General features: G+C 42.1%; 1 protein-coding gene across 1 annotated transcript; it reads right to left on the bottom strand.

Moving 5' to 3' along the window:
• Positions 1 to 2,285: 2,285 nt before the first annotated feature.
• Positions 2,286 to 22,046, bottom strand: LOC138213041 (mothers against decapentaplegic homolog 6-like). The gene is made up of 4 exons (XM_069173851.1): positions 20,660 to 22,046; positions 18,962 to 19,015; positions 18,431 to 18,508; positions 2,286 to 3,253 (listed from the first exon to the last, which is right to left on the bottom strand). Exons 1-4 carry the CDS (start codon positions 21,399 to 21,401, stop codon positions 2,613 to 2,615), a joined length of 1,515 nt encoding a protein of 504 aa, XP_069029952.1. The 5' UTR covers positions 21,402 to 22,046; the 3' UTR covers positions 2,286 to 2,612.
• Positions 22,047 to 24,842: the final 2,796 nt, after the last annotated feature.

Genomic DNA, 24,842 nt, shown 5'->3' with positions numbered 1-24,842 from the left:
ACAAAGGAAAACAATTAAGACAGGAGACTCGGCCCGTGTGTTTTCAGATGAGAAAACCAAAAAAAGATGATGGAAGAGAAACATGGTAGGTTTTTGGACGAGCTCTCCCAGCAGCGACTCTCCCACCCCAACCCCTCCTCTGAGTCCTTCCATTGTATCCTACCCACAAATCCCACACTTTGCCTGGAAAAGCAGAGCCGAGACTTGACTGAAATATACACTGGAATTTTTGGGGGGTGTATGGGAATGCCCAGAACTTCTACAAAAGCTTTTATTCAGTTTTATAAATAAGAGTTTAAACTAAAATAACATACTCCCAACACACAAATATCTCTGTTTTTGTGTCCGTAATTCTGTGACATCTATTTTAAGCTCAGACAGTAAGCGTACTGTAACACTGAAAGATTTCTGAATGTTGTAATGCTTTTTTTTTTTTCCTCAGGAGTACTGCCACTTTGTAATCAACCTCTCTTTACTTTTCAGGCTACAGTTAATTACAGGTTTCAGCAAGCAGCCTGCAGAGGTTCAGGGTCAAAACAAAAATGCCTGAGCTGAGCGAGGCCTTGGTACTGGTGCTTCTTCTTAAACACGCGTCTCTAAAACGGTTCTTTTTTTTAAACTTTTTCTGCCTTCGACTGCTTTCTTTTTCATCTCACCGTTCCTGCTCTTCGACCTCTAGCTCAATTATGAGTTACCATAAATAATCGTGTTGTCGAAAAAGACTCAAACAGGATGCCGTTACCCTATAAACACAGAACTTTCTCCTACCAGAGTCGGTTTGGGCCTGAGTACCCTGCTGTGGTTTGTTGTGTAATCTCTCAGTTATGCACTTTATTTTCTCACCAGTGCCATCGTGACGCCTTTCACTGTTTTCCATTGCCGCTGGTGCTTTTGATACCAAGAAGATAGTTAAATCTTGATTTATGATTTATAAAGATTGAACACATTTTCAAAGAGTATGTAGTGTGTGCGCAATTAAACTTTTTGCTTGCATAGAGACTCAGCGAAATGTTCGGAGCAAATAGAAACTAAGCTCAAAGGTTCACTTACCAGCTTTTCAGAGCTTTCAACTGCATCTCACGGTCTTCCTCAACAAGTAGAGCTGAGGAAAATGTCACTGTGTGAGCTAAAGACGTACGTAAGAGAAGGTATGTAATATTTTGATATTTCTTCGTACCACTGTAGCACGAAATATATCAAGCATTGTATTTACATTCTTTCATTTACTTTGCGTGACGGTGAGCTCTGGAGCAGTTAAACTGGAGTTACACTAGATAACTTATATTGTGCCCTGTCTCATTACCAAAGGAATACTAATGCCATGCAGTCAGTGTTTTGTCATTTCATTGACCGGTGTTGCAGTAAATATGTCTTTGTTTGAGGCACAGTATGATCCTAAAAAGCAGCAGAGAACTGAACGTTTCTTCAACTCTCTAAATGTCTTGTCTTCACTTTTCAACAATCCTCACTGGAATTAGGAATTTTTACAAGAAAACACAAGCAGCCACAGCTAAGAAGTCCCAGTCAGTATCTTTGCAATGTGAAGTTACATTTTTGAAGAGCTGCACATCAACTACAGCGTAGTTAGTGGAGAAAGATCTAAGATGCCATCAATGTCCAAAAAAAACCTGTCATCCTTGTACTCAGACATTAGTCAGGTTATTATCGCCTCTAAGTAAACCACAATCTGCGATCACATGACTGGAGTTCAACCATTTATATTCGGTCAATGATTTCAACACTCTATTAGCTGAGTAAGTGAAGATGAAAGTGCCAAAAAAACAAAACAATTGACCTTTGCTCTTAGATCTATATTGTTCCACAGCCAGAACTTGGCTCAACAACAACTTAACAAGAAGTGGAGTGGAAATCGGATATAAAATCACCTGTTTTTTTAAAAACCCCATGGTGTTAACTTAATGATCATCAGCACAACTTCACCCGTCATTTTGCAGTGTTTTCTTTCCAAACTGCTTCCAGACCAGAACTTCAAAGCCGCTCATGACATTCACATTTGGCTCCATTTTAAAAGAAATAGTTCCAACGTTTTTGGAAATATTAATTCTTCCATTAAATTTGAAGCTACAGCCAAGAGATGATTACTTTATATCTTAGCATAAAAACTAAGAACAGAATATGTCTGTTTGCTTGAGAATTTAATGAATTGGTGCTATTAGTAGGGAGGTGCCACGTTATAACCGTAGATGCCGTAGACGAGTCAACAGAGCCATAGCTCAGGTAAAAGCACTCAAGACCACTACAGAAACCTTCATTTAATACAAATACTTTATTGACAATGTGTGTGTGGCATACGTTTTGATGGAATTGCTAAATCATGAGAACATAAACCAGGTCTCTTATTTTGACAGTTTAAAATGACACTGAGAATCTGTAATGCATATATAGAATCAAAAGTGCATTATTCTTGTTCCTTTTTATTTTGTCCATATACACATTACACTATACATAAATAATTGCATTGTAAAAATGACTCAAGTATTTACATGTATAATATATTTTATATAATATATAAATTTTATATTAAATCTAGGTAGATTACAATTAGGATACTGGGTCAGGACAGCGCCTGTGAGTCTGTGAGTGTCTGTATGCTATCTGTGGTTATTGAGTAGCACCTCCAGCCAGCAGGGGCAGGAGGTGATGAACTGTCTGGAGTAGCAGGGGCCCCATCCTTTAGCAAAACTGATGCGAACACTGTGGGGGTCCCAGGGCCCCTCCTGGCTCTCAGGCTTCACGCCGTGCTCCGCCATCCAACTGGAGCACTCGTAATCGAACACCTTGAGGGAGAAGCCCGGCATCACCCGCTTCACACTCAGCCCTCGAGCACTGGGCGGGTCCAGAGTAGGCGAGTGGACAAACACCGGGTGCTGGCTGCGATTGTAAGCCCACACTCCGTCCGGCTCGCGACTCAGCACGATGCCGAAACCAATTTTACTGCGTATCTGTTGCACACTGCTGCTGCTGCTGTTCCCTCCCCCTCCGTGGCTGTGATGTCCGTGGACACCCGACGAGCCGTGGCTGCCCGGGTCGTCGCGGCGGGTGTGGTAGGCGTTGGCTTGGAGCTGGCTGAGACAGAGGCCGGTGCCCTGAGGTAGGTCATAGAAGATGCTGAGTGAGGGCTCGTAGGCGGGATAAAGGCGACCCACGCGTGTACGATGCTCCCAGTAGGCAACACTGCACCAGTGAGAGCGATGTCCGCTGGAGGCCGAGGAGCCGAGGGAGGTACCAGTGTCTGAGGGGAAGGAAGAGAGGTGGAAGAATTAATGTTTGCCATTGGAAAGTGCGCTCATTCTTTACATCAGTAGCTCCTCTTGAAGGGAGGATAGACAATGACGTTATGTTGAGGATGGGAGAGGAAGCTCTTAAAGAAAGTATGAGCCAAATGTTTGGATGCTTTCTGTTTTCACTCGCGGTGGCGACACCACAACATTTTGTTTTGATCCAATACCATGTAGTATCACGGCAAGAACCATCATGCCATTACAAACACTTTTTTAAATATTGAAATAGCTAATGTACCATCATGTACAGAACCACGTGTTATGATTTATACGGGGAATGTTGTATGTAAATGACTTCACCAAAAGCATGTTAAAAGACCGTAACAAATATTAACTGTACATGGAGATTGCTGCGCACATGTACACAACAGCAGCAGAAGGACAATGAGCGTGGGCACTAAGAAGTGTGTTCACATGCCGAGAACGAGATGAAGCGCTCTTCATACGTCTCTCACTGTTTGGGAGGCGGTCCTGGCCAAACTCATCCAGTAAGATGCTGACATGAGAGTCATCAGACGATCTAGTTCACCTGTTTTTCAGGTAAAGCCGTTCTGTGTTTACTTAAGTCTCTCTTTTCCTACAGCTCCTCTTATTTCATCCAAATTTGTGTCCACCTCAGTTATTTATAAATTACTTTTATTTGAAAAGGGGCAGTCTGTAGGATTTTGTAGCATTTTGCGGTGAGGTGTCAGATTTCCACCAACTGAGCACCCCTCGCCTCACACTCCCCTTTTCCCCGGTGCGTAGGAGAATCTACGGTGGGTGGAAAAAAAAGCAAAAGTCCCCCTTTAGAGTGTTTGGTTTGTTCCTTCTGGGCGAGAGAATGAGTGACAAAATAAAGCAGAAATCTTTCATATTTTGACTTTGTAAGGTTTGAGGTCACTGATACAGTTTCAGAACTCCTAACCATCTATTCTCAGAGTGTCTAAACTCTACTGGAGGGATCAAAAACCATTCTAACAAAAACATATTGCCATATTTTAGTGTATATAACGTGTTGATGGAGGACATTATCTAATAAACACTGTAAAGTCTTCAATAGGTGTACAATTAGATACAAGGGGCTATAAGATAAGTGCACTGCTTATCCTCATGTAATATATGTGAATTAATAACAATAAATATATAAATGTACCTGTGTGTGTCCACTTCAAATGGTTTTCATTAAAACTCCTCCGTTACATTGTGCATGGAGGCATCTGCAGTTACTTTGTTTCCACTTATTCATGTTTTCCTCTTTAATTTGTCACTCATCTGTCATATTTTGAAAAGGGGGCTAAAACTGTCGACACCGATCGCCCCACTTCCTCCTCTGACATCCCTCACCGTCACCCTCTGCGGCTCTCCTTCAGGTCCGGAGTTAAAGAGGAGGTTTGGAGCGGCAGAGAGGGGAGTTGGGGGGTGGAAAGCATTCAGCTCTCTGTCAACCTAGCGCAAGCCCGTGAACCCTTGACCCCCCAGCCCTCATGCTATCAGCTCACATTAACTCCCACACAGAGTGATGCCATTATTTTGCTCCAGAGACTCTATTGACACAGAGGATTTAAAGACCCATGTGCCTGTGGCCCCATTCCTTTCATATTCAAGCCCCCTCTTCATCCACCAGGGGCCAGAGTGGTGGCAGCCCTTCTCCCGTTAACAAGCCACTTCTGGGTGAAACCAGGACCAAGACTGGGCTAGGTGTGTTACGTTTGTGCAGCGGCCATTTTTATTTGGAGGGAGGGAGAGGGAGGGGGGGGGGGGGGTTGTGAGTGTTTGTACACAGCTACAAGCACACACATACACACACGCAATAAATGATGAGATAGGGCCTCACACGTGCACACACACACACACACACACACACACACACACACACACAAACTGAGGCTTCTGATCCAAACAGTACGACCATAACACACACACACATACACACACATACACTCGCACGCAAAATTGCACTTCTCATCTGAGGCCCACGTGTGTCATTAGTGAATTCCAGGCTGGCAACTCCTGCGGTCTGGAGTTTTTACAGCTCGCCAATAAGAGAGCAGGATCTCTCTCTCTCTCTCTCTCTCTCTCTCTCTCTCTCTCTCTCTCTCTCTCTCACACACACACACACACACACACACACACACACACACACACTTTTACAAGCCATGCTCTTCCCTGTAATAAGGCAACACAAACAAGTCTGGGGAAACACAGGGAGACTTTACAAGGTCGCGATCAAATTAATTCCCAAAGAAGACATAAAATAAACTGGGACTTTTTAGGGTTTTTGAGACGCAGCGCACTTTAATTTCATCGGTCATCATATAATGAATGATGCAACAAATTACATAGTGTAGAATCCTGGCTTTTAAGTTTCTGATGCATTAAGCATTCATAGCAGACGGTCTATTGTAAACAGACAGGATCTACAGAAACTCAAGAATATAACAACAAAAAACTGCCAGAAAACTTGAGTTTGCTTCAACCCTTTAAAAGCAAGGCAAACATTTTTATATTTATACACCAGACCTACTGAATTTTAGCTTATTTTTATCGTCCATATCATTTCAATTTTTTAAAATCTTTTTATATTTTATTGGGTTTCTTTAATCTTGTCTTACTTTTTTTTAAACACTTCATACATCATATTTTTAGGTTATTATTTCATATTTGTGTAAATGTGCTTATGCAGATGCTTATCTACTTCTGATTTAATGTATAGTATTCTTGTAGACTGGGATTTTAGTGACGAGGTTAAAAGTTTCACTGTTCACTTACTTTGCATTTGTTTCTGTAAAAGTCTAAAACGGTCATTTAAAAAAAAGCTTAAAAACAGGCAAAAGGAATGACAATTAAAGTTCATGTTAAGCTGCAGCACTGAAGTCTTTCAGTTGATTTTTTTTTTCAGACCTGAAAATTGGCTGATATGCCGTGAAGTTTAAAATTCTCAGCCACCGGAACAGCAAGTCTTGTTTAATGTTTCTGGCACAGCCCTCAGTGTCATCATGTTCAGCCTGGCTATCATCCAACTAAAGGTATAAACTAAAGCTTGTGTGAGAACGAACGAAGGAGAGCAGTGAGGGAGGAAGGAGTGAGGAGGAGGAGGAGGGAGGGCATCCGACTTCTTCAATGGAATTTTTAAAAAGGGGTTCAGACAGGAGGTTATCAGCATGTTTATGTTCGAGCGGAGGAAGCTGAAAAGCTGTGTGTGTGTGTGTGTGTGTGTGTGTGTGTGTGTGTGTGTGTGTGTGTGTGTGTGTGTGTGTTGGTGTGCGACTTTGTGAATGTGCCTGCATCTGTATGTGAGGGCTGGCAGCAATTACAACGTCCTGCAAGCGTTTAAGCCAACCGCCATTTAACAGCTCTGTTTACCAATTAGATAAGTAGCCTTTGTTATTTCATTTCAAAATCACTGTCTCTTAGTGCCAATCTCATCGAACGACGCCCCGCTAAAACTTCACAGCTGCTTTCATCCGAGGCCTGAACAAAGGTGGGAAGATAACTGGAATATAATCCAAATATCTTGCTGCAATTACATCTCAATAGTGTACCACTTAAATGTATGAATTCTTTTTTTAATTTTTTTTTCTAAACCAGTGGCAATCAAAGTTCATGGGTCAGACAGTCAGTTTCCTGCCGGCTCCCCACAGACTGTTGAACCTGGACTTCAAACAATGACACCAACACTCATCTTTCCTCTTTCATTTCCTCATCTTCCTTTTTTTTCTCCTCCTGTCACAACCGAATACATATTAAAGGAATAGTTTGACATTTTGTGAATATATTATGAGTCTACATCTGCTTACTTTGCATTGTGACTGGAAAAAGGAGGATTTTGTTACCCGTGGCTCACACCAAACACAAAAACATCTGTCCACCACCACTTCTAAAGCTCACTAATTAACATGACATATCTCTTTTGTTTCATCTATACAGAAGTCAAAATGTAGAAACAACAATTTGGGGTTTTATGACGGCCGTTTTATGCGCCGGATTATTTATTGGCCGGGAGCAAAGACTTCCTGGAGTCTGACAGCCTCACTGTGATGACAAGCGCCTCCACACGATCGAAACCGGTTAGTTTTACACGTCAGTTTTGTACATATTAAACACATGTGGAGCAACATGTTAATTAGGGGAGCTTTAAAGTTGTGAGTAGGTGGAAGATTACCTTCAGACTGAATCAGGCTCGCTGTTTACCCCAGTTTCCAGGCTTGATGCTAAGCTAAGCTAACCAGCTGTAAGTTTATTTGTGATGGATAAAGATGAAAGTGGTACTTCTCTTGAGCTTCATCTAAATGAGCTAAAAATGTATATAAATACATTTCGCTGAATTTCTACTATTCCTTCAAACTTCCTGCTTTTCCTCTCTCACTTCAGCCTGAGCTGCAGAGGCTTCCTCCTGTTAACCTGAACCTGCATGGAGAGGAGGAAAGTTGGGGAGGAAAAGCAGGGGAAGTACAGGAGTTAAAAAAGAGAGAGACTGGGTGAAAGAGGCAGCGGGAGAATGAGAGGGAGAAAACCTGCCAAGCATAACCAGCATCCACGGAAAAAATGAAGAGAGAGAAAGAGACTGTGAGAAAGAGAGGGGAGGGAGGGAGACCCTTGTCTTTCATCCAGTGCCAAGGATTAGATTCCCCTCCAGTTATTAGACTCTTCCACTGTGCTGAAAGAAGTGGGAGGGTTGGGGAGTGTGTGTGTGTGTGTGTGTGTGTGTGTGTGTGTGTGTGTGTGTGAGGAGGGGGGGGGGGGGGGGCATAGGGACTAGAAGGGAAGATAGGATTCAGCTACTGACCATTGTCGGTCACCCTCTAAGGTGCTTTGTTTTGATTCAACTTCCTCACATTTCCTGCCAAAAAAACCCTGAAAAAGCAGAAATAAAATCAAACAAGGAGAAAAAAAAGACACCCCCCCCCTCCCCTGCCTCCCCCCCTTGCTACAAATGGTAGATTCTATGTTGTTTGAGACAACTATCATTACAGGGAAACTTCAATCCAGCAAGCCACATTTAAGCTGGCGTCTCGACTATCTCTGCCATCAGTGAGCTGCCTTATCGCCAGACATGGCCTTTACAGTCCAACACAACAGGGCTCTCGCTTGCAAACACACATTCTTGCGTGTGCGCGCGCACGCACACACACACACACACACACACACACACACACACACACACACAAACACTCCTTCTTTTTCCATTGTAAAGCGGGTCTTGTGATGGAGCAGCGTGCAACTAGAGATGTTTCGCCTTCAACAAGACAACAAATACAAATCCCGACCGCCAGCCGGACACGTTCCTTGAACCCGCAGGGCAACTGAGGTGCAGGAAAGTTACTGCGTGAGCTGGTAAAATTCCTGGGAAGATGTATTTGGAGGCAGTTCAGAAAGCTCCTCCAAAAGGAAGAAAGTCACCAGTTTCCTGCTTTTCTGCCACTTCTTATAAGTGCCAGACAACTCGAGCCAAGGAATGTCTCAGGTTTTAGCATACATCAGTGCATCCTGGACGACTCTGATGTCACGTTGAATATCATCCACCAAGATGTAGAATTCATGTTGTCATTGTTGACGTAAAGACAGTGGAAATCCACAGTCAGAGGATATTGAGGTTTTTTTTTCACTGTAAAACTTCTAATAAAGTCTGTTGTTCTCTGTTCCTGAGACGTCTTCAGTTCGCTCAATAGATAAGAGTAGATAGAGGGTGTCCATGTAGTCACGGTCATGTTTGTTCATACGTTTTAAGTAACAGTGAGCTGTAAAAATAATCACGTTGAAGTCAAAGTTTGCACCGGAAACGGCTTTGCTCGAAGATGCTGAACCAATCTTTTGTCTACTTATTTTCAGCACGCTCTTCATTGACCAGCACGTCAGCTCTTATAGTGTTTGTTGGGCTTGTTTATAGGAGCTACTCCTATAGCTGTAGCCTTGTATTTGTACTTGTGGTTCTAAACTCGTAAATCAAGACTGGGCCTCTTTTGAATGGGTCATAGATGTGTGCGCAAAAAAAAGAAGTTACAACTTTTATTTTGAAGGACATCGATTTTCCATGACGCAGCGGGCGTGCAGCAGCCATTTGCTGCCAATGTTGTCATGACAGTAAAAACCAAAACTAATGTCATTATTGCATCAGATGTTCGCTCTCATTCGAACATTTGTAAACAGTGTAAGGATTAGATGAGTCTGTTTTTTTACTTAGTTCAAGAAAAGTCTGCCTTTGTATTTCATACAGTTCAATTTAGATTTATGAAACTTGATGAGCATCACCTTTTTAAACGTGTTTGAAAAGCAAAGATCCCCGTAGTTCAGTAGTTTTTTTCAATTCTTTTTTTTAAGCCGTGGTTGCACTTTTGTTGCACTGTTTTCTTAATTTCAAGGTTACCGTCCATGTAGGCATTGCATATTGTGGTTATTTTTTTCTGCTAAATAAATTTGAGGAAGTGTTGTTGTTTTTTTAAGTGGGTTTAAGCGATTTGATGACGAAGGGAAAAAATGGGTCCAGTGATAAGATGAAAACCACTGATCATGACACCTTAACAGTGATAAAACAGGTACGTCACTGCTTTATATAGATATTGTAGCTTCACTTTCACATCATGTTGAAATGAGTCTCATTTTCAATATTACTTTAAGTATTTTAGGTGTAGTATTAATACTTTTTCAATATCGTTGCCAATATTTCTCCTCAACATCGTGAAAAAAAATGCAATTTAATACCGTTCTAGTTATATTTTAGTTTACGTATTTATCTTACGCTGTTAATCCTATTAGGCATTGGGGTTAGAATTTATTCATTTTACACTTCATAGTTATTACTATTTTGATGTAACTTTCCTTTCCTATGGGTTTAATAAAGTTTTATCTTAACAAATTTTAGGAATAACTGGGCTTCATTTCAGCACAAACGACTTAGAGAAAGATGATTTAAGTCTGAACAGAGACAAAAGCAGACGCAGAGCAGCAGAGCTCGGTAGTTGACAAGTCTCCCCTCCCAACACATTCCTGGACAGGCCCTCTTCCTCAACACTTCCTCCCCCCGCTCAGCCAGTCACAGGGGTCAAGTTGACAAGTCTCTCATTGAGCCTCACGTGGTCCGACTATATGGCCTTCACTCCTCACAACATAATTACACATATTTATTGGTGGAATAGATCCATTTGTTCCACTATGAAGACAGAATTACGAAATTCCTTCTGAAACTCAATTGGGGAGAATCATCTGAATGTAAAACTGCAGAGTGGAAGCAGTGGCACGGAAAAAATACTGAAAACACAATGCACAATCACAAGGCATAACTCACACAGTCAGGAGGTGACACGAGGACTGTGAAGCCTGCAATCATTTAATAAATCTACCTTGAAAATGTGTATAACAACATGTGGAAACACATTCTGCATGAGTGCATTTGCCAATTGTTCTACATTAAATCTGTTTACTGAGTTGATATTCCTCATCAGAGTCAGATATTGAAGGTTAAATACTGTTAAGGTGGTTTCCAATGTGTGAATGTAGAGCACACACTAACAGCAGGCAGCTACATGTCCTGGAAATGGATACAAAATTAATTAAATAAACTTTAGCCTTAACTCAGCGTTGCATTCAGAGCTCACAGCAAAGGCGACAGTTTCTAACATTTCATAGAGCCAGAGCCTGTCGACATCTGCAAAGAATCTTTAGGTTCAGCAGCATGGCAGGATTCCATTAAAAGCCAAATTGCGAGTTGGCAAAAACTCTGAGGGAACAACGGAAAGCCACAGCCAGTCCTGTAATTTAAACCTTATTTTAAATTGTGATTGCCTGACAACATGGACTGAGGGAGAGGGAGGAAGAATACGAGTCGCAAAGACAGAAAAGAAGAGGACAAGAGAGAGAAAGAGAGCAGAGGAAGAGTGTGGACAACTACCAACAGAGATGGATACTCTTCATTAGATGAAGAATATCCACATTGTTTATGAGAGCAGAAGTGAAGTGAACAACAGTGAGAAAACAACAGCAAAAGCGCGCTAAAATAAAAAAACATCCTGAGTCAAGGCAAACACTGAGGAATTTAAAATGAGGGGGGGGGGAAGCTAATAAAAACATCATTGTAATTTCTACTGATGAGTAACATATCCAAACTACATCAACTCGGAGGGCCGCTGATTGAGTTTTTTCAAGCTGTAAATATCTGAAACATGCTTCTGCAAGTCTATAAACACATTTGCATCTGGCTGCATTGCTGAACATGGTGTGAACACAGACGCATACAGCAGCGCTGCGTTGACGGAAGCCTTAATGTATGAAGAACCAGGAACAAACAAAGACACAAAACTGGTGAACAAAATATAAAACACTGGAAACATTTTTACACATATGTCCTTTTGCTTCTTGTTTTTAGGTTTGTGTTGGACAAAATGTTACAATGTCGAATACTGTTTCCTGCTCAACCAATCAGTTCAAATCTGCGTGACGACCTCTCTACCCCAAAGTATTTAATGCATGTTGACGGTCTGTGGACATCAGAAACCAGTTTTCTGTGTTGTAACGAAAGATTTAAGCTTTAAAGCCATCTGTTTCACTTTTTATAGCTTTTTGATTTAATAACAGAAGAAAAAGAGGAAAAATGTGACAGATACTGAAGTCGGGTAGAAAGTCACACACACGTACAAATATAGCAGCATACTGATGGTATCAAAATATCCCCAGTCACAACTTCTGCTTAAAATACTGACTTCCCTGCAGATGAACTCTAATCTCTTTTAAATATGTTGTCCCAAGGAGAAATTCACCCGCTTTTCAAGTCAGGTTTAAGTTAAGTTAGGACTGGAACCAGAGTTAAGGCAACGCATTCCTCAAACATATAACTCATATGATCAATCCTTGAATTCTAAGAGATAAACATGATGCACTTCTTGAAGAACATGAATATACAACGTATTACTTCTCACCTTCACCCTTTCCAATTGCTCTCAAACATTCATTGTGTCTTTCTCCTCATTTCTTGTTTCACTTTATAACATTTGCTGTGAGTTGCATTTGTTTGTTTGTCATTTGGAAAAATCAGATATCGAATCTTACTCTACCGCCGCTGTGATTTTTCTGATACTAAACTCCGTGTCTTGGAACTTACGTTTGTACCATGTTGTCTGAGTCGAGAGAGATAGTCATGGTGGATGTTGGACATATAAAGAGCACAACTTCGACCCGCACTTCGGTTTGAGCACCAAAAGGTCCAAACCACAATCTTTCCTTGAACCTAAACCAAGAGCTTCCAGAGCCTAAACGTAACCATAGAAAGATAAATAATGCTGCAGCCACTACGAGGACGTGCTGCATTCAATATGTGACTAAGATAGTCCAGATATTCTCTTCATGTTGACAGCAAACATACTCTGTATGCATTACATTCTGTTACTGTTGCAAACTGATATAATTTCTGGGTGGCAGGTTTGTAATAAAAGTGTAAAAATTCTGGATTTCAACTTTAAAGACTTCAGGAAAAAAAAAAAAAAAAAAAAAAAAAAAAAAAAAAAAAAAGACATTAAAGACCTGTGAGTGATTCGTGTGCGTCCTCGGCTGCACACTCGGCTTGTAATGAAAAAGAGCCGTGATGGAAAATATTTGAGGAAATGGCAAATGGTTAATGGGCCAGCACTTGATGTTGAATTCCATAGTCTAATGTGTCTCAGTCAGGCATTAGAGCAAGTGTTGTACGCGTGCCAGCAAACAGGCTGGAGGTTCAGGTCACCGGGAGGACCCGTCCAGACTTCCACAGATTCTCACTGCACACGGTAGAAATGTGGCTGTTTACGTTCCGACTACTTTTACATCTCAAATCGTGGATACACTCAAGAAATCAATTTCTTACTTGATTTCTGTTAAGGCATCTCATTTAATGTTCATATTGATGCAAGTGAAATCTTCACCGGAGAGTGGCAGAGCCTCAGTGGATGATTTACAAAACCTTGGTTGACTGCGTCAACCTGGACTGACCTAGAAAGCTTCACACTTTCTGAACTAAACCCACAAACACACCACGGCGCAGTCAGACTCTTAAAACGGTCTCCCTCAAACTTCCAAGAATGTCGGCTCAGCTCCGTGTTTCTTAAGTATTAACGGCGATATGTTCAAACATGTATCAGATGTCACTCTCCAGAGTCAGACCCCCTTATCCCCCTCCCACTTCTTTCACTCCAAGACCCGACTCCCCCTCACCTTCCCAATTTCCCAACATTCCTGGGCCGTGCCACATCAGTCAAAGGGCCAATTCATGGGGTTAATGCTGCAGCGAGTGCAGACAGGGCTTTGAGACAGGATGTTTGGCTGATACCTCGCTCTGCTTAAGCAAACAAGCCCCCAAAATATGATTACCATGGGCAGAGAGGGAGCACTCCTCTTGTTTTACTTCAGTGCATTCAGGCCATACTAATGTCCACTAAGTATCATTGCTTTACTTGTTACCACATGTTCAAAAGCCAGAGCCTAATGACAACAAGGTGAAGAAATGCTTAACAATCACAACGATGTTCGAAGTGAAAGCTGCCACGGACATCACTAACTCTTCTGCATCGTCCTGATAAGACTCTCTGTGTCTTAAAAAAAAAGAAAGAAAAAATTATCATAATCACACAGTGACATGAGGGTAAAAAACACGCCCGGGCTAGCAGCCCCATGAGGCTGCAACACTCATTACACACCAAAAGGACAGAATTGACTCAAAGGTATATTTACATTCAATGGCGGTGTCTGCATCAACTTGACTTTGAATTCTGTAGCATCCAAACAGGAATAAGCTCTGATGCCAACACCCCATTACAAGAAGGACATATGGATCATTTCTGACATGTCGGTGGAAAGCCCTAAAGACGCGTCAATAACAATTTAATGTATATAAAACCATGGTGGATTTGAAACAGAATAGCACAGTAGTCTGATGTTGTAATGTGTGTAAATGTTGATAGTTTAAGCTAAACTCATCTTCATTCAGCCTACAACCACAAAACACGCCTGAAAACTCAAATCATTTGACATTTCACAATAACGTCCACGAAAACCAGTACATGTAGTGACGCAGCGTTGAATATTAAAAGTATATTCCACTTTTCTGTTGGTGTAGTCAGCGCTTTTGCCTCGGGGTTGTTTTTACCCCGATGACGTGTGCAGTCATTTGCTCACAAACATTGTGGCATACCGTGTGTTTGGTTCGGCGACAATATCCGTCATTTCAGGCTTTGTACTCACTGTTTTGATGTAGTCTGGATTTAGGACGTTGGTCATAGCCTTACAAACTTGTCGGCTGATAACGGAAACAACTTGTGGGGATTATCCAAACCCTATAAGGACGCAGCCATTCATCGGGACCACAACTTCATTGATTAAACTGTCCCACCTGGAACTAAATGTTCTCATCCTCGCCCAAAATCGACCTTCCTGCTAATTATGCAGTCGGACAACTGGTTAAAACGCGCAATAACTCGTATACCGGCTTTCCCACAGCGCCCGTAGGCTGTCAGCATCATAAAATGCAGAATTTAACTCCACAACAGCTGCCAGCATGCTGAATTAGCCACCGGGAGGCAAGGCTCATGTCGTTTGTTTTCTTCCGTAAAGGTGTCACGTGACTGGGACTTGACGAATCGGGGATGAACGTCATGATCGATGACAGCCGATCAGGAAGCGAACGCGGGCGTCTACGTCACCGTCTTCTAAAGTATACAATGCAAAACTGAGAAAAAAAAAAGAGAGAGAGAGGCAAAAGAGTTTTCAAGCTGAAACCGGATTCAAACGTCTCCATTTAAAACGTTAAAAAAACCCACCAGAGTGGTGCGGATACTCGCCGTGAATATAACAGAAGTTATCTTCCTTTAAAACAGACGTGCGAGTGTGGATGTAGCCTATTCTGACGTCGTGTTCATGTCAGCTGATTCGCAGCTTGTATGGAAATTTATTTTTGAGTTGTCCAATCAGAGAAGCATCTTTCCAGCCGCAGCAGACATTACACGGAGCACTCAACTTATTGTAGGTAAGTCGTTATTCCACAAGTCAACAACAATCTGTGCCACTGTAACTAAGATGTCTGGATAAATCCTACTATATCATTTTATGCCTACAAGTACAGCAGAGGCTGATATAGGAGGTATATTTGCATAAACTATGTTTTTTTTTGTGTGTGTATTTCGGGTCGTCGGGTCGCTAAATGAAAGGCCACTAAATGTATTAACGTTAGTACCAAATTATATTTTATGTGACAAACACTAATGAAGAATTACAAGTGATTTTGGCAAATTTCGATCCCAGTTATAATAATTTGTGTATCATCACAGGTAAAGGTTATTATACAGAAAGAAGCGAGTATTAAAAAAAAATAATACTGATAGTGCAAATAATTAGATGCCAGGCAGAACAAGCTTTATCAAATATAATACATTACATTTCTGCTTTAGTTATACACTTAATTATGGAGGAACAAAAAAAGCAGAACTTTTCATCCTTTCAAGCAAATTGCGTGATTGGTGGACGTGTGTGTGTTTTTTTTGTCCTGATAGAACCCCTATGTGAGCACTCTGAGACGATCTTATCACAGAGTCAGACAGAAATTCCTCCCTGTCTCTCTGCCTGTCACACACACACACACACACACACACACACACACACACACACGCACACGCACACGCACACGCACACGCACACACACACACACACAATAAGCAGCTGAATGGCACATTTTGTTGGACTCAAGAGGGACGATCTATGTCGATATAAGCCTACTAAACTTCCAGTAGACGTTTCCCTTTTCAAAGTAGGGCTGTTTGCTGCGGTTTAAAGAGAACGTTAACTGATCGAATGATAAAAGAGGCCAGGGCAAAGGTATGTATGGACCACACCCTGCTGTTGCTTTTTTTTTTTTTTTTTTTAAAAGCTAGGGTAAAACTAGGGCTGGTTTTAAAGGAATAATAAAAAAAGATGCTAAAGTGCCAGAGCACATGTTCAATGCTTGTTTTTGTTCTAAAGAAAACATCACAGGCTTTAGATGATATGCCAGAGGATTATCTGCACAAAAAAAAGACTCATTTACACTCTTGAAAGATCTGACCAACATCAAGGCTTTTTTTTTTTTTTTTTTTTTAAAGCTACAGTCAATTCTTTGATATACGTTGCAGGAGGCTTCGTTTTCAACTTATTTCCTGTTATTCGACCAGCTGTAGCTCAAAACGGGAGTCGAATAACCTGTCAAAGTTAACAACAAAAGCTACATGCAGATTTCTTGGCTGCCTCTGTTTACCCAAGTCTCGCTCCTACTTATGCTCTTGGCCTGAGCTCTGGTGCTCGGCTCCAGCATTCTGCTGTGGGGGGCAGGGGATCAGAGACCACACACACACACACACACACACACACACACACACACACACACACACACACACACACACACGCGCGTAGACTCAACTACACACCACATCTTGTAAGTAAACCGATCTATTTCCACTCATTTTAGCAGGCAGACAATAAAAAGTTGCCTTTTCTCACTACTCAGCTTGAAGATGCCTCAAAATCTCAACCTAAAACTTGACTTTTGATTGACCTGTGACCTTGACTCAACAGAGTTCAGAGGATTTTTTTTTTTTAGAACATAGCTTCCAATAACTACACTTTGTACCCTCATCTTGTCAGCGTAAATCAATTTGCGCAATTTCTACTTTAGAAATAAACCAAATCTGTTTGGACTTCAAAAGTGTGTTACAAGGAATGTGTGCAAGGAAAGAAATGGCCTACATTGATTTGTTTTTCTCAAACTTCTACAACACAAAAAACATCTGAAGAGGACCATACTGTGTGACTATAATTATGAACACTGAGGTCATTCAGTCTGTTTTTCTTTATCCTGGGAGAGTTTACAGTATATTTCCTTTTATTATTTTAAGTTAAAATCTACAGATGGTGGGTTTTATTGGCTGATTTTTGGACCCAGTGCCTTTAAAAAGTTTTTTGTTAGCATTTCTATCCGAGAATTTTAATCCTGACTGTGTAGAGACCTGCATTTACACTTTCATCTGGGAATATAATGCCTAGAAAGTATAGCTGAACAGTTTATTAAATCATCAAAATAACATACATCTTCCCTTGAGAGTGGTAGATTGGGAAGACTCCTGTCTTCTGTATTTTTAAGAGGCTAGCTAAGGCCCTGCCCCTAAACATGGAAAACATGCATAACAACCCAATAAATGACTTCAGCTTCAAACATAAACTTTAATAAAAAGTCTCAAGTTCATTTCTAGACACAACCACGCCAACAAATTCTCACTGGTGCACTGCTGACTCATCAGACAGGATCCCCGATGCCGTGACTACAGTACGCAGACTTCATAGGTGCCCATTCACCTTTCAACGCCGTCCACAAGTGAGCCCAGGGAGGCTTGATCGAGTGGGTTTGTGGGTTTCTTCTAACGCTACAAGGACCTCTCCACCCGACCCCAGCACGTAAACAAATAAAGCTCCAGTTTCATCATCTAGAGGAGGCTGTTTCCTGTCCAAACGCAGCAGCAGCAGTATCCCCCCCCCCCATCAGCCCCCTCCTTTCCACATATACACACACGCACACAAAACTCTACACCTCCGCTTCATCAGAGCTGCTCGGCTCCCCCGCCCCCAAAGTGCCAGCCTCTTTTCCACTGCTCAATTGCAGAGAGGAATGAAGGGATTTGAGGGAAGAAAGAGGGAAAGAGGGGGATGGGTGGTTAGAGAGGCAAAGGGGATTGGGAGTATGCACGGGGATCTTATTGCAGCTTCATCCCAGTGAAATATTTTGCTGTGGAGAAAGCGTAGACGGGGAAAGAGAGACAGAAAGGCTACACTGCTGCGGCATCTAGATAGTGAGACCCCAGACCCCCACCGAGCCCTCCATGCCTCTCTGACAATAGGAGCTTTATGCAGTGGAGTTTTTGGTTGTCTTAGCAGCCTTTGAAAACAGAAGGAAAGCACAACATAATAACGCCAGTAAATATAATTTCACCCTTTGATGTAAATGCTCTGTCTCATGTGACTCAAAAACTTTTTTCATTTGTGCTTCCAAACCTTTTTGTGAGAGACGTTCCTTCTTCAGGAAGACAAAGTCACTTTTAATGCCACACGCTGCTGAAGTAAAGAAACTCAGCGTTCATGCCTCTGCTGTAATTACGCCAGTTACTCACCTGTGTAGTCTCTTGGCATAATGTGAGGCGGACCAGGGAGGAGGGGGGGCGCAGTTTCAGTGTAAGACAGAGTTGAGTCTGGTAAATGTAGAGAAAGCACAAACACACATAGATCCAGATTATTTTTCAGCAACAATTATGGTAATTGATTAATCTCTTCATTAATTTATCAAGAAAAACTGCAAACCATTCTCTGGTTTCAGCTTTTTAAATGTCTGGAATATTTATTTTATATATTTTGGACTGTTAGTAGGACAAAAATCTTTGAGTTAAAAACAAAAAAAAGAAGCATATAATGAACCCTTGATCAGTTAATCTAAAAATATAATTGTCATCTTAATAACTATAGTCTACTCAGGATTTTTATTTTCATTCAAACAATGTCTGTTAAAAACTCTAGATGTCATCAGTGTCACTTTCAACCCGAGCAACTTTTCCAAGATAATCTGTGTTTCCAGATTTAAAAATACGATGGCGACGGCAGATGTCATTTACTGGTTAGTAATGTGGTAGCTATTTTTCCAAACTCACCCAGTGGCTTGTGTTCATCTGAACGGGACAGAGAGTAGGGGGGAGGAGGTGATTCTGGAAATACAAAAAAAAAGAAAAAAAAAAAGGTTAAATTAAAGACTATATGGTTAAAACAAGAATATAAAATCTCACATATGACCTGACATCGCAAACAGCTCTGCTTCCTGTCTCAGTGTCGGTGACCTTAAAACACGGCTGAAACTTTTCTATAATCATTCATCCTGAAGAAATCATCAGCAGTAAAGGACATTTTACTAAAACTGTAGCCTTTAAGTCACATAACAAACATTGTCTTTTCTCTTAAGCGAGGCCATTAAACTAACCAAATGGTAATATACCTGAATGTAAGTGTGCACACATCGAGCTCTTTTCATGTTAATTAAGTTATGCTTCACATAAGGCTTTCCATTGTGGTCACTTTTCATGAGACAATATGTTTGTAAGTCTTTTAATTAGGTTTGTAGCAAACATCCACATCTATCCGTACACCTGAGGAACTATTTGCACTGAAAATCCTTAATATAAACATCTTTTCTTTTGGACTTCTATAATTCAGCATTATAAATCTGAGCAAATTTGACCCTAAAAATATATCTGCTAAAATACAGTATTTTCCTCTTTTTAAAGAAGAAATTGTAGTTGATTCACAGTGTTTGACTGTATAATGTTTTTCTTTACTTCTGTCACACCTTCATTGCGTGTCAACAAAGACATTTTCATTTATACAGGATGACTTCTGTGTGAAGGCAGCTCTAAAAGCTCAGCAATGCTGCTGGGATAGTCCCTTCAGTCCAAAGTGGACACGGGTTTGTGGCTGCGGCCCCTTTAAGAGCAGAGCCAGTAATTGCCGGAGTCCTCAGTCAGTCAGATACCCAGCGAGTCAGTCTGGCGCCAGCACTATGCAAACTGTATATTATCGGCACTCCTTCACCTAAATAACAAGAGGAGGACCTCCTTGTCAGAGGAAAAAGAGCCTAAGTGCAACTCGAGAGCGACCTTCATTTGGATGATGTGGGAAGCAGCAAAGTTTTGTGCACATTTAAATAAGAGTGTAATGTGTTAGGAATGTCGAGAGGAGCCAAAGTAATGGTTGACCAAAGTAAAAAAGTGAGTTATGAAAAGATTGAAAAAGCTGCAGGACAGGCGAGGAGACGAGAGAACAGAGACAGAATTACATTTTCAGCTTGAACATAATCAGTTTAAACACCTAACCTGACTTAGCCAGCAATAATGGCAGCAAAATAAATAACTAGTTGTTTTTTGTGACACTTCCTTCAACAATACCAACATTCTTCTTCAGCTGCAGGCCTCAAGCAACTAATACTGATTTATTGGGAATTACCATTAATTTCACGCTTGTATTTATACTGTAGTTATACGGGCCATCAATCACAATGTTGCATTATTAAATTCATGACGCACTTCATTTTTATGAGATTAACTTTCTGCAAGGATCTCCACCTGATGTCGGACCTTCAGGGGTTCTTGGGGGAGTTCCAGGGCCCTCGTGAAGATGTGTGACGTTGTTCTGCTCGCTGACGCTCATTTAAGTGGAAATTAACGGCAGGATGTCGCGGATATATTTACTGCTGAGGTGTTCTTCATACACTTGATCAGAGGTCTCTTCTGGATGTGGTCAGTGCCCTCTGCTGTAACCCCTTCCCCCCCCCCCGCCCCCTCCAGTGTTGATGTCCTTACCTGGCCCACATAAGCGGCTGTAGTGATAGGGGTTGCAGCACACCTTTGCGCCGTCCACTGCGCCGAAGCTCTGGCAGTGGCACAGCGCTTTGAGTCGGGCTGAGAGCGGCAGGTCGCCCCAGCGGAACAGCCTACACAAGAGATACTGCGGAGAGATGTGATGAGCTCCGAGCCGCAGCTCAGTGCTCGGCACCATGACACACTCGCTGGGTATCCCTCCTTTGGTCTCCACAGCCTTCACCAGGGCGTCCAGAGATCTCTCCTTGAGTCGTTTTAAAAAAGCATGAGCGGTGCTCGCGAGTTCCTCCTCCAGCCCCGCACGCCTCGGTGCGCACTGACAAGGGCCACCTCCGTCTTTTCTCGGGGCCCAGTAAGGGCTCCGAGATCTGAGATCCCATTCCCCAAACAAACAACACGTCACCGTCCTACTGCCACTATCCTGTCCTCGCTGAGAGCCCCTGTGCTCCGGGACGCACATGGCACCCCGGTCATCGTCAGGCTGCTCCTCTTCCTCCCTCTCCGCGCTCTCCGTCAGGTCTCCAGACTCCCCCGTAAAACCCGGAGCCGGGTCAGCGTGTGTCACCGACCGCTGCTCGTGTCTGTGGAGCTTTCCTGAGTGCCTGCCACACGGACCGTCCCGTCCTCCCTCACCTCGTCTGCTTCCATCCCGCCCGTCGCTCTCGGTGACCAGACGGCTTCTCCAGAGTCGCCGTACAAGACCTGAGCGTTTCGACTTGAACATACGACAACCTAGACAGTTTTGGATGAGTCCTGTCGGTCCCGTCCGCTTCTCGGGAGATGCCACATCGATTTACACTCGTCGCACAAGACCGGGAGTTTGTGCACGGTGCGCACAACATGCGCAGCCGGTGGTCTCCGTTTTCTGTCTCTCCCGCAGCATTAGAAAGAAATATTCAGTCATGCGTCGCGTTAAACATCACGAAACGTCTGCAGAGGGAGACGGCTCCACAGTCACTGCTCAGTGACCTGCTGTCGCCAACTCAATTAAGCCGCAACTTTTGCCAGCCCTCTCACAAAGCCTTCAACTCCCCAACACTCTGGAGATCCCGCACACAATTCACAAACCATAGCCAGACCGCCCCAGGACCAGGATCAGTTTACATGAACAAAAAGACCATCAGAATCAGCAACCCAAAAGTTTTCCAAAGTTTCTCCTTGAGCTTCGTGAACCCCTCGGTCCTTCCTTCACCTCGAAATATATCCTCACAACACCGAGATCCCGGTGATTTCTGTCGCCGTGCTGGATGAAACAACCCGGCTTCAGGGTCCCGGGATAAAGCAGCGATGGTCAGGGACTCCAGTGCCAAACTCCAGGACGGATTCCGTGCTGAGAAGTTGTTTTAAAGAGAGCTGGAATTACTCCACACTCCACTCCCCTGCGAGTCCTTTTCGGACGCACACACACGTAGCTACACACACGACCACGCACAGGCACAGGCACACGCGCACACGCTCCTGCACACAGAGTCAAGCCACACGCAACGAAACCGGGATCATTCGAGCAGGATTTTCAAAATAAAACCCTGAATGGTTCATGTGCCCTGCAGCGATCTGACAAAAATTTAAACATAATACTTTTAAGACACAGGTAAAAAAAAAAAAAAATGCTTGTGATCTAAAAGCATGTCCAGAAATTACATATCCTAAAATACAGATGATAAAGGGTCACTGCATGTGAAACTTAAAATATACAACCAAAGGAAGACGGTTTAAAGGTTTGTAACCTTTAAAAAGTAAAGTATGTTACAGAAAGACTGTTTTATGTGGCCTGGGAAGTTTCAATAAAAATAAAAAAAATAAAAAAATGTTTTGTTGCAAATTATAGAAAATTGTTTTGTTTTTTTCATGCAAGAAAAACTGAATAACATAATGCTTTTATTTTGAAACTGGAATCAATAAGCCTTCCCTGTATTTCTGTCAACACTGACACGCACACACACACACACACACACACACACACACACACACACACACTCTCTCTCTCTCTCTCTCTCTCTCTCTCTCTCTCTCTCTCTCTCTCTCTCTCTCTCTCGGGGCCCCAGAGGAAAGCTCTGGAGCCATTGGTTGATTCCCGCCATCATGTGCCAGTCTAGACACTTTGGCGGCTGGGAGCCGCACTGATTGTTGCGCAAACACGGTTTCAAGTTTCTTAACTCTTAAAGACGCAACATCCTGCTCTGCTCTGCTCCAACTGGAAATGTCCAGCAGCCTGGTGAGCACAACAAGATCACTCTGATTAAGACTGAACATATACATTAATATATAGCTAACACATTTATTTAAATGATAGAATAACCCCCTAAACTAGTATTGATAAAGGGGGTCCATGCAGCTTAGCACTGTTATTTATCATCTGTAAAGCTGTAAAGCTTCCTGCTGCTTGTGGGACTTAAATCGAGTGCTTGGCTTGTGATTTTAGAGCATGACTTCCGTGTCAGACATCCTCATCAATACTTATTTACTTTTACAGAACAGATTTTGCAAATATTTGCAAATATTACCACGATATTATACACACAAGGGATTTGAGGAGCTTTTCTAAGCATGTGAAAACATAAATACCTCTATTGTACACCGGAGTGATGCACTGCTGAATGTACTATATGAATTGTCTCACTGGTGTGATAGAGCAGGTTTGACACTAATCGCAGGGACGGCGGTTCGATCCCTGCCTCCTCCTGTTCACGTGTTGAAGTGTCCTTGGGCAAGACACCAAACTCCCAAATGCCCCTGATGGTCAGGATAAGCACCTTAAACCGGGGATCAGGGTAACCACCAGTAACATATCACTGTCCGTCTCCGTGCCAACGTGACCGGCTCCACGGCTCAAGACTGGCATTTAAACAACGCTTAACAAGCTTTGGTTCAAGTTGATGTTAGGGCTGCAGGGTCAGTGGTGACAGTCCCCATCTCGTGTCAGAAGCATAAACCCTGTGTATCAGTGGCAGGTCCAGTTATGTGTGCCGGTCCAGGACCATGTGTGCACAAACTCCACTGGAGTACATGAGGACTACTGGGCTGGCTGAGGAAGTGAGAGTCAAGTTACAATGACAGAGAGAGAGAGAGAGAGAGAGAGAGCTGAGGAAGAAGAGAAGACCAGTGTGTGTGTGTGTGTGTGTGTGTGTGTGTGTGCATGTGGCTGCAGAGAGGTTCACTGGGCACCTGTTCAAAATGTGTTCCCCTGTGTAACTCAATCAGATGCAGAGAGGGAAGAAAGAAGTGTTTAAGAAAAGCTTCATCCAGAGTTGAATGTTTTTAGTGGCCACATTAGCCCCACTGGGCATTATTGCTTTTTAACGCAGCAACTGTGAATATATTTTTTAAATACATCACAGACTCATTAGAAATTGAGGATTATTGACAATCCAACATTAGCTGACGTTATCCACTGTCCTCATACATTCATAGAATAAAGACTCAGTTGAACATCTTTTTTTTTAAAGCAACAAAATCAGCAGGTTTATTGCCAGGTCAGGTGTGGCGAAAAGATTGGATGTATTTTTGGAATAATACAATTAATACTAATATTAATTTCCTACTTAAAAACACAGAAAGTCATATTGAAATGCTGCAGGAAAACCTGGGGATTTTTCACGTTACATATATACAAAAAGCATATATATGATATAAATTATAGGGATCTATAATCACAGTAACAGTTCCATCAGAAATACTAACTAATCCAAAGTCCATCCACGTGGTAATTAACAATGTCAGTCAGACAGGACGGCAATAACCTGAACAAAATTCCCTCATTACCACACCCCACTTATCTGATGCATTTATGAACAAAAACAGTTCCCACAGCGTTGAGTATCATCTACGTAGTGATGGTTGTTATATATAAAGACCAAGTGCAGACAGGTTTACATTCACCTCAGACAGTAATGCAAGATTTGTGTGCAATAACACAATTATGTGTATATATATATATATACACAAAATATATATTCAATAATTTACTGTACAATATCAATAAAAAAAATGTTTTTACTATATTCATGCTTCATAATTAACTTTCCCAGCTCTATATACTCTTTATATTTGTGTACTATAACAAGCATGTTTTCATATTTCTGTGTGACTCTGCACTTAACTGGGTAAACAACTGCAATATGAAGACTATTGATTAACCTGAGGCGGTCCTCAACAAACTGTTGAG

The sequence above is a fragment of the Embiotoca jacksoni genome, unplaced genomic scaffold, assembly GCF_022577435.1.
Source record: "Embiotoca jacksoni isolate LCO1_2020_lvr unplaced genomic scaffold, fEmbJac1.0.p SCAF_6, whole genome shotgun sequence".
NCBI classification, from domain to species: Eukaryota; Metazoa; Chordata; class Actinopteri; family Embiotocidae; genus Embiotoca; species Embiotoca jacksoni.
Note: the sequence above shows the minus strand (reverse complement) of the source record. Positions and strands in the feature narration are given on the sequence as shown.

What these genes read in the sequence shown, in the direction of transcription:
- LOC138213041 (XM_069173851.1), bottom strand. Translation starts at nt 21,401, where the DNA reads ATGTTCAAGTCGAAACGCTCAGGTCTTGTACGGCGACTCTGGAGAAGC. An exon ending in AGATGAACACAAGCCACTGG is followed by an intron (nt 18,509 to 18,961) that starts GTGAGTTTGGAA and finishes TACATTTACCAG; the next exon opens with ACTCAACTCTGTCTTACACT. An exon ending in TATGCCAAGAGACTACACAG is followed by an intron (nt 3,254 to 18,430) that starts GTGAGTAACTGG and finishes CCTTCCCCTCAG; the next exon opens with ACACTGGTACCTCCCTCGGC.